Source organism: Barbus barbus (genome assembly GCF_936440315.1).
Source record: "Barbus barbus genome assembly, chromosome: 15".
NCBI lineage: Eukaryota > Metazoa > Chordata > Actinopteri > Cypriniformes > Cyprinidae > Barbus > Barbus barbus.
The window spans coordinates 24,061,702-24,072,445 of NC_136743.1; the positions used below are offsets into that span (position 1 = coordinate 24,061,702).

At 37.9% G+C, this 10,744-nt stretch overlaps 1 protein-coding gene across 1 annotated transcript; it reads left to right on the plus strand.

Annotated features, from left to right (window-relative positions):
• Positions 1-9,626: 9,626 nt before the first annotated feature.
• Positions 9,627-10,386, plus strand: LOC306881255 (somatostatin-2-like). The gene is made up of 2 exons (XM_079435261.1): positions 9,627-9,826; positions 9,962-10,386. The coding sequence occupies exons 1-2, from the start codon at positions 9,689-9,691 to the stop codon at positions 10,151-10,153; spliced, it is 330 nt and encodes a 109-aa protein (XP_079291387.1). The 5' UTR covers positions 9,627-9,688; the 3' UTR covers positions 10,154-10,386.
• The last annotated feature ends 358 nt before the right edge of the window (positions 10,387-10,744 follow it).

Here is a 10,744-nt window from a genome sequence, read left to right on the forward strand (position 1 = left end):
TTTCTAACATTAAAAATATTTTGTTCATTGTTAGTTCATTGTAAGCTCATACTATCAATGAAGAATTAACATGCTGTAAAAAATATTAATGCATTCCCTACTGTTAACAAATGAGACTTAATTATAAAGTGTTATCAAAACCTTTAATGCTTTATAAGCATTTTTTAAGGATTTTATTGAGAAGTTTAAACAGACCCTCTCTCTCTCTCTCTCTCTCTCTCTCCCCCTCCCCCTCCACACTCACTGAACTCACACAGTCAGTCACCCACCGCACACATTAGAAGCACAGTGACAGGAGAACTCTGATAAATTTTAAAATGTTCTGCTCTCCATAGTGTATTGTAAATTCATGAAATTAATCACATATCCTCAGACTGTATTGTTCTGTGTATGTAATTTTTTATGAAGTGTTTGGAAGCTGCTCTTAAAAGATAAAAAAAAAAAAAAAAGCGTTTTCTCTTTTTTACTGTAACTTTAATAAATTGCCATTAAATCATCGTTCAAGATATCCTAAATCTGTCCGCAATTTAGCATCTTCAGTATTTTGGCATCATGAGAAAAAATGTTTGGTGTGATTTCCGTGTTTCTGCTTTGAGGAGTATGAATTTGTTTACAGCCCGTTTTTAAAAAAAACCCACATTAAAATAAATATAGCCGACTTCCTGTTGGTCGTAGCTAATGACTGTAAATTAGAAAGTTGTCCGGATTAATAAGAACAATTTATGTACCGAGTTTGGTGTCTGTAGCTAAAACTAACCCCCCCCCCCCCCATTTTTGACAAAAGGTGGCGCTATAGAGTGCCTCTTCCACGCCCGTTTATGAGCTTTTTCCAGTGTCTAACTATCATTAATACTGATATGTGTGTTGAGTTTCATGACATTCTAAACATGCTATCTCCCTCAAAATCACCAGAAACGAATTTTCAACTTTGACATGTTGCCATGGCAACATCATTTTAGCAGTGTTGGGGAGTAGTTAACTACAAGTAGCGACGCTACTAACTTAACTACATTTTTCAGTAGCTTGGCAGTAGCTCAGTTGCTTTTTAAACAGTGTAGCTTTTCCAGTAGCTAACTACTTTTTGCAGCAAGTAGCGGTGTAGCGCGAGCAAAAGCTACATTGCCTTTTGTCGAGCCTGCGCGAATCAGCGCGATGCAAGAATATTCTTCTTGTTAGATTATAAACTCATTTTTTGCCATTACCGCCACCTGTTGTTTAATCACGCATCTTGCGGCTAACAGTTCACTGACGTACAGAAGTGGGTTGACACACCCATATTATCCATGATGAAGCAAGACGTGGCGGCAGATTTGGAGGATGGAGAAACAACTAACGTTAATTACCCATGGCCTTATTTGTCCAAGTTCATGTCTCTCAAAGAAACGACAAGTAAAGGTTACACTTTTTGTAACAGTCTGAGATATTTGAGTGTTGTGTGTAATAAAACAATACTCTTTGAAATCATAATTGTATTGCATTGTTTTAAACACTAAATATTTTACTTAAAACATTCCTCAGACACTTATTCAGTTATTTATAATATACGTTGTTCAAAAAAATCTAAAGTAGTTTCAATGTAGCTAGCTACTTTTTGATAGTAACTTGTAGTGTAGCTAACTACTTTTCCAAAAGGGTAGCTTGACTGTAGTTTAACTACTTTAACTTACGAGTAGCTTGTAGCTTGTCAAACTACAGTTTCAGAGTAGCTTCCCCAACACTGCATTTTAGATATCAATATTCCCTTCACAGTTTTACATCGGCCGTGTTTTGACATTATTCTGGTGAAGTTTGAAGCAAATCGAGTAAAAATAAGATGCTGAATTCAAAGCATTTTGAAAATGACACACTTCCTGCAGCCAGTTGGTGGCGCTATGACTTTCAGTCATAATAGTCACATCTATCCGATCGGCATCATACAACGAACAAACCACTGAAGTTTGATCTACATCATACAATGTATGTGGGCGTTATTAGGCATTTCCTGGGTCTCATTTTTCGCCATAACTTCATCGCCTCGCCACGGGCAAACCGTTCGACATATCAAAAATATCTTCGCAATTTAGCGTCCCCAATGTCTTGTGATCATGTTCACCGAGTTTGGTGACAATCGTATGGAAATCCTCAGAGGAGTATATCAAATTCCAGAGCATGCGCTTTTTAAACAGCCCTGAATAGCCGACTTCCTGTTGGGCGGAGCCTATGAAATGCTGTACGGAAGTTGTTCAGCTTAATGAGTTCTATATGTGTACCGAGTTTCATATGAATACGTGCAAGTATGTGTGAGCTATACATCAAGCTTTCTGACAATTTTCCAGGGGGCGCCGTAGAGCCCCTGTGCCCCGCCCAGGTCCCAGCCTCAGCGGCGTCCTAATGGCCGCAGGTTCCAACGTGCGTGCCAATTTTCAAAAGTTTTCGGCCATGTTAAGGCCCCCAAAAGTACCCGGATAGTCGAAAAAAAATAAATAAAAACAAAATAATCCTTAGAAGAACAATAGGCCCCTGCGCCTTACTGGCTTGGGCCCTAATAATCCTTAGGGGAACAATAGGGCCTTGCGCCTTACTGGCTTGGGCCCTAATAATCCTTAGGTGAACAATAGGGCCTTGCGCCTTACTGGCTTGGGCCCTAATAATCCTTAGAAGAACAATAGGCCCCTGCGCCTTACTGGCTTGGGCCCTAATAATCCTTAGAAGAACAAGAGGCCCCTGCGCCTTAGTGGCTTGGGCCCTAATAATAATCCTTAGGGGAACAATAGGGCCCTGCGCTTTACTGGCTTGGGCCCTAATAAATGTTTTTTGAGCAGCAAATCAGAATATTAGAATAATTTCTGAAGGATCATGTGGCTGGAGTAATGATGCTAAAAAGTCTCTTTCTTGTAACTCTTCCCTCTCAGTCACATACTTGACTAAATGGCTCATTATGAAGCTCATTATGTGGGCTTTTGTCTTCTCAGGTGTGAATGTGAAGGTTGATGCCTTCTCGCATAGACACTTTTTACTCAAAAAATGACTTAGAAAATTTAAATCAATATAATGTTTTCTGTGAGCAAGTAAACAAGATGATTTTCACATTATTTTTAAGCAAAATCTCTAGACAACAAGATCCAGTTCTCAAAAGTCTTTTGAACAAATTTTCTGTATGTTTTTTATGGTCTTATTTCAGTGACTTCAAACTTTTTGTTTTTCACTAATCACGCATAAACGTTGCTTTCTCAAAAACACAATCAGGTATATAAATGCTGCTAACATTTTATTGTAGCCCAGTTTGTGCTGTTTACAGTGTCATTAGACTTTAACCATTTATATGTTTATAAGCAACTGAAAAAAACACAAATGTCAGGGCACGTCAAAACTTCTCCAGGCCCCCAAAACACCCTTAGACCCCAGAGGGTTAAATGCCACAGCCTACCTGAGTATTGTAGCTAACGATGTCCATCCCTTTATGACTACAGTGTACCCATCTTCTGATGGCTACTTCCAGAAGGATAAAGCACCATGTCACAAAGCTCAAATCATCTCAGACTGGTTTCTTGAACATGACTATGAGTTCACTTTATTCAAATGGCCTCCACAGTCATCACCAGGGGCCGGTTGCACCAGATGTGCTTAAAACTACGTAAAAAGACACTAAGTTACAACTTACGCACTACTAAATATTTGCCGTTGCACCAGTAAACTTAGTTTAAACGTAACTCTACGTTCCAACTAAATATTTACGGAAGCCTCTACCCATGAATAACAGTCGAAAAGAGATGGCAGCCAGATTAGATCACATCGATGAGCTCGTGATCGATAATGAAGAACCGCATGTTCGTAGACTAATTTTACGAGTCAGACATCATCCTTTGGATATTTATGATGATGTCGACATATATGCTTGTTTGCGCTTTAAAAGAGAGGGAATACCGTGCATAACAGACTTGATAGCGTCTGATATTCAACACGAAACAGACCGAAACGGCGCTCTCTCCCCCAGCCTACAAGTGTGTGTCGCTTTACGCTATTACGCAACAGGATCGATGCAGAATTTAGATGGCGACAGCATCCAGATTCACAAGTCTACAGTGTGTAGAGTGATCCGCAGTGTGTCACTTGCCCTGTGTCGCCATATGAAAAACTACATATGCATGCCAAGCATTAACGGACAAAATACAAACAGACAAAAATTACATGCCATTGCCGGTTTCCCTGTGGTCATTGGCTGCATTGATGCTACACAGATCAAGATAAAAGCACCCACTGTTGATGAGAATGCTTTTGTTAATAGGAAGGGCTTTCATTCCCTAAACTCCCAAGTCATCTGTGACCCAAATTTATGTTTTTTAAACTGTGTCGTTAGATGGCCTGGTTCAAAGCACGACACCTTTATCCTGAGGAGATCAAACATCCATGACAAATTTGATTCTGGCGAGTATAGTGGCATTCTGCTAGGTGATTCTGCATACCCATTTAAAAAGTGGCTGATGACACCATCCGTCCATGCAAGCAGAAGAAAAATACAATTCTGCACATACCAAGACACGAGTAACAGTTGAAAGAAGTATTGGTGTTTTAAAAAGGAGGTGGTCATGTATTCACAGGGGTAGGCCTATGAGACAGCAGCTTTATTTTTGTTTGATTATTTGTTTATCTGTTTAGACAGGATAATATGTCAAACGAAGTACAAGTTTTTAATTAACTGTCCTCATTAGGAATTGCAATGGAGCCAGAAAGAGCAGCAAAGGTGACAGGAGCATGCATTATTTTGCATAATTTGGCCATGCTGTGGAAGATGCCAGTTGATGATCTGGGGGGTGAAGAGATTGAGGAGGTCCCACAGGAAGAGCAATATAGACAGTTCCAAGATCCAGAAGTGCAGGAGGGTGCAACTGTCAGGCGTTTCATTACACAGAACCATTTCACTTAAACTGCACAAAACACAGGCTAATTTTCCTTTTTGTATAAATATGTCAATATTTGCCAATTATTTACAATAATTAATCATTTTTTTTAAACTGCATTATTCTTCATAGATTATTATAATTGTATATTATATTATATACTGTATATACAATTATATTATAAAAACTTTAAATTATAAGTGTACTTTGTATTACTAATTTAACTTGCAAATATTCTACTACTATCTCCTATAGTTGTGCAGTCATTTACTTAATTTTTTTTATATTTATGAATACTTGGGGAAAAAAAATCTGTTCTGATGAAAGTAAAAACTATCTTTTTTCTTTTCTTGTCAAATTTATTGTATGGTGTCTGTATAACAAATAAATACAGTAATTATACAAAAAACTATATTAAACTAAGAATAATAAATATTATAACATAAATATTGTGTTACGAACAGCAATTATATTTAATAATGAACAGTCGGTCTCAAAAATTACATACTTTAACAATACTTTAATAGGCCTACTGGCCTTTAACAAAGAATTTAATCTATTTTTTTTGTTTTGTTTTAGTTAACAGGGACATTGAACCTTAATAAAACATTTCTGTAAATGTACAGGAATCTGTCAATATTACACTACATTTCAATAACGTTGAAGGTGTATCCATGAGGCTTTAACTCCTCTTGTAATTTAATGATCTCCAGGTTTAATTTCACATTTTCTAGGTCTATTTTTTTTTTGCATTCACTTTTTATTTTCAGGATCTCCTCTTCTACTTTTGCGCATTCAAGCTTGAGAAGTTTTCAGCGGTTATAGTTTGTCTTCACCCAGCTCGTTTGCACGCTTAATTTTCTTAGCATTTTCGTCTGAAGGTGGCAGTTCTTTGTCTTGTGTGCTCCCTAGATGGTCTGCATGAAGGACAGGAGGATCTGTTGACGCTGACAGTACGATATTTCCAGCGCAAGTTTATGTTACTGGTGTTGGCTGACTTGATGCACTAATGCCTGGTGGATAAACAAGACCTTGTTTTTTTTTTTTTGTTTGTTTTTTTTACTTTACAACATTGTGTGCATTTAATCACAGGATAGAAAATATTGATGTTGATAATAAATAGTGATGCTGATGAATATTATTCGCATGTGAAAGACGATGTTTTACGTGGACCGGAACACGACGGAAGGGCCTTGATCATAGTAACCAAATGTTACATCGCAAATATGGAAATATTTCTATTCGTGCTGAATGAGAGATGTAAGCCTGCGTTTCACTTTCAGTTTTGCATTAAATAAATTTTGGCTAGACATTTAGACTATATGTTGTTTATAACGAATGCCATTGTACTTTGTACATTGTACTGTGTTTTGTTTTATAATTGCACATATAATTTTGTACTATGATTTTATATGTGTAGTAGAATTATATATTTTTTTTTATCTTTGCACGGGAAAGCAGAAAAGAAATACAGAAGTCTGTCATCAAAGCAGACTGTTTTTAGTCTGACAAATAGGCATGGCCTATTTAGTTTATTTTATGTTCAGAGCACGTGTCATTTCATATCGCTCTATTTGAGTAATTATAAAATAGATCAAAATATTTTTGCGAACGCATTTTTATATTTTTATAAGTTAAAAATTAGCCTACTGCAAAATAGCTGCAAGAAATGGTTTCAAAGTAGGCTATAAAGCTGTGCTACTCTGTTCATGAATGAAAGTTTCAAAACATCCCCCCTCTGGTTTTTCCACAAATCATAGCCTAATAATAATAATAATAATAATAATAATAATAACAATAACAACAACAACAGCAACGTCACTGACTGTTCTCTCGAGTCAGAAAAGTCAAAATGGCCTTAATAAGACTAAAACTATAAAAGTTATAAAGTATTTATATTTGAGCCATGTCATCTGTGGCTTCAATTCCACTTTCAACTCCAGTGATTCCACAGACGGTGGGTGAGTTGTCGCCGATTATTTCTAGGATAACGGTTGAATACGGGCATGTTTAGTGCGAGGAAAGTCCTCAATTGCTTGTGTCTTAAGGTCGCTCCACTTCTTCCTCACTTCCTTTACCTCCCTCTGCTCAAAGCCTTTTGAATTTATTTTGTTATGTCCTGCCAAATCTCACATTTTTTCCGGTTTGTAACAGACGAGTTTAATTTGCTTTTAATTACTGTTTTGTTTTCTTTGTATCCATCAATTAAAATGAGAAATTCTTCATGACTGAAATTTTTCTTCCTGTTTCTTTTCTCTTCCATACCTTCAATTAAAAGTTTGCTTTGATTTTGATGACTTTAACGTTAGACTTTAACGTCTTTTTCAGGTTCAGTTTACGAGCAGTTCAGTCTAACAATTTGAAGGCGTCTGACTGGGTAAGAAACATATACGTCATTCTTTATATATACTTTACGGAGAGCTTACGAACTACTAGATACGTCCTGCCTTACGAACAACTGGTGAAACCAAAGTACAAATTTAGTTACAAACTAGCTAGTAGTTACTAAGCCTCTAGAGTGAGCTTATGAATTCAATGACCAATCAGAGGCATTCAGATGAGTCATAGCTAAAATGCCTGTGTTTTCTTCACTCGCTGTCTGACTGAATAACTCTTTCTGGCGAATTTTCTCGTCAGAAACAACAAAGTGCAAATGTGTGTACGAATTTGTAAGATATTAATTTCATAGTGTAAACAGCTTCAGTGATTTTAATGGGAGTTTTTTTTTTGTTATTAGTAGCCTAACTTGCAATGTTTTTATTCACATTAACTTTCAATGTTAAATTCACATTAAATATAAAGTCAGTCGTATTAATAATATGTTATGAATGTTTTTATTAATATATATAATATGGCATAAACAGACAGGTTTTTATGCATGGTTAATAGATTACATTATTAGGTTACTTTGACCATCACCCACTATCAGCATAATCTATAAAGGTGAGAATCAACATATTTCATGATATAGTTAATGGGTTTGGGAATGTTTCGAATTCTGTTCTGGCTGCTGTGTGCCACATGAAGACCCCCCCCCCCCCCCAACTCGTGCCCCCTCAAAAATAATGAGTGCATGACGCCCCTGCCCCTAGTACTGACACAAAATGATTTGCAACAGTCACTTTGTCACATACAGTGTAGAGAGCCTCAAGCTGTTGGTTTAATTTCCTTTTTTTTTCTCTTTTTGGCTAGTAGAAGTTATGAATGGCCGGTAACTTAAAAAATGTATAGCCAAATTGGCTGGTGAGTGAAAAAGTTAATTTCAATCTCTGTATACACACACACACACACACACACATACATTATATATATATATATATATATATATATATTAGGGATGCACCGAATCCAGATTTTTGGGGTTCGGCCGAATACCAAATCCACTGTTTAAGATTCGGCCGAATCCGAAACCGAATACCGAATCCTACTCGCATCCTTAGTTTTAACATCGGCGATGTTGTGTACTGCTTAGGGTCCTTGCCAAGAGGGTTGCATTGGGATTGGGACCCGCCGGGTCCCGCGGGACCCAACGCAAGTCTCGCGGGAGCGGGCGGTTTGAACTTTGCTGCGGGCGGGAATGGGCGGCTAACCTAGCGACATGATGTCATTGTCAACAAAATCAAAGTACTTGAAGTCTAAAAAAAGAAACGCGTGGTAGCCTAAGCGTTTTAGATGTCCCCGATAGCCCAGGCTATATTCATCTTCCCTACCAGTGCATCAGAATACATGCAGGTCAGGGAAAGGAACAAACATGAATCTCTTTAATAATAGCAATACAATACGTTTTTTTTCCCCTGCGGGACGGGAGAAGACACAAAATCAATGCATCTCTATTATCGTGCGGGAATAAATTCTCAGAGTTGTGTGGGTGCGGGCGGGAGTGGACATACATATTGCGGGAGCGGGCGGGAGTGTAACACACACGTTGCGGGAGCGGGCGGTAATGGTCAGAAATTCGGCGGGCGCGGGATGAAGAAAACAGTCCCGCGCAGGGCTCTACTTGCCACCACGAGACAAATTGGCATTGCAAATTGAACATAAAGCTCGACTTGAATCGCCTTCTTTTGGTTGAAAGTATACTGCCAAACAAAACTTTTTTTGCTTACGAGTTCCATTTTCAGATTCTTACAGCCTACTACATTCGAACGGGTCCTATGTAAACACCTTCACGTAATCAACGGCCGTGTGACGTCGTAGCGCAAGTCTAGGGTTCGGTTTCGGTGGAAAATAAATCTAAGGTTCGGCCGAAACCGAACCCCGTCAAAAAGCCCAGGATTCGGCCGAATCCGAATTCGAATCCTGGATTCGGTGCATCCCTAATATATATATATATATATATATATATATATATATATATATATATGCAGAAAGCTGTAGGCAATAACAAACTGTTCAAGGAAAAGTTTACCTGTGTCATGGTAACAGCCCTTTGCCAGTGATGGCTATCAAGAATTTATGACCCAGAAACATTGGTAGCAAAGCTACTCTATCAACAGATCAATTTAATAGGGGCTAATTAGCAGTTTATTGGGGGTACTGCTTCATGTGGATGCACTCTGTGTTTATTTAGACAGAAAGAAAACACCAATTACTTTGCTGAAGATGGAAAATAACATGTAACTGTATTTAAAGTTACATCTGACCAGCAGATACCAGTTGTAACTGGCAAATCTTGTTAATTTTTAATTTGTTAGAGAATGTAGCAGTATAAAACACAGTCTGGATAAGGAAGAAAACACATTTAGGGAGCACAGTGCAGCTGAGAGGCTTGAACCAAGGTGAGACAAGCCACATCCTTTAAGACAGCAGTGATGGCCTCATCCCAACTTCACCTCACTGTCTCCCTGTTCTGTTTGGCCATGACTGCAAGCATCATATCATGCGGGCGATCTCATATGGTTTTGAACTCTGCACTACAGGCATCTCATGGCACTCCTGCTGATGAAGAGGTAAGATTTTAAAGTAACACTCTAAACCTCATTGCACTTGAATAGCAGTAATGCAACATTTTTGGAGCATATATTTTAGTTTTAAGTCTTAACTTTTCTTTCTAACCTGAAAAACTGATTTAATTGAATTAACAGATGCCAGAGAGATACTCTTTTCCAGAGTTTCAGTGGTTGCTCAGTAACTCAGACCCAACAGCCATCCAGTCTGACAGCCCATCTCTGGGGATTCTACAGAGTGGATTGGACCTAATGAGGAGAGACAGTGGAGACAAAGAGCGAAAACCAGGCTGCAAGAACTACTTCTGGAAATCCAGAACGGCATGCTAACCACAGGCAACCAAATGGTCCAAACCAGAGGCCTCCGCCACAATCAACATGCTGCCAATAATATACTTGTTCCCTTTCCTGAATTTACACTCATCATATGACAGTCTCTGTCTTTGAAGTGAGCCTGAGTAATTGTAGCCATTATCTGTTAAGAGTGTTCCTCAATCTCTTATCTCTTATCTATCTTTCTCTAAAGCATTGACTGCTTGCAATAAACTTAATACAGCATAAAATGCTGGCCAGTGTTATTTTGTGTGCTGCTGGGGCATATAACAAATAAGTTCTGAAACAAATTTAAGAGCACTTTGTATCAGCAGTAAAAAGTTAGTAAACATATAGATTCTGTTAGGGAGAAATAAAATTCAATTAAAGAACAATAAACCGTAATTATGCATTTAAACACATCAAACACACACACACACACACACACACACACAAAAACAAACCAACAAAAAATAAAACAAACAAAACTTTTCATTTAGAGAAATTGCTTCTACAGACAAAAGCATACATTCTTTAAAAAACTAAACAAAAAAACTCATATGCTCCCATCTCACCTTAAACAATACTGTTCAAATAAGAAGCTTCCTT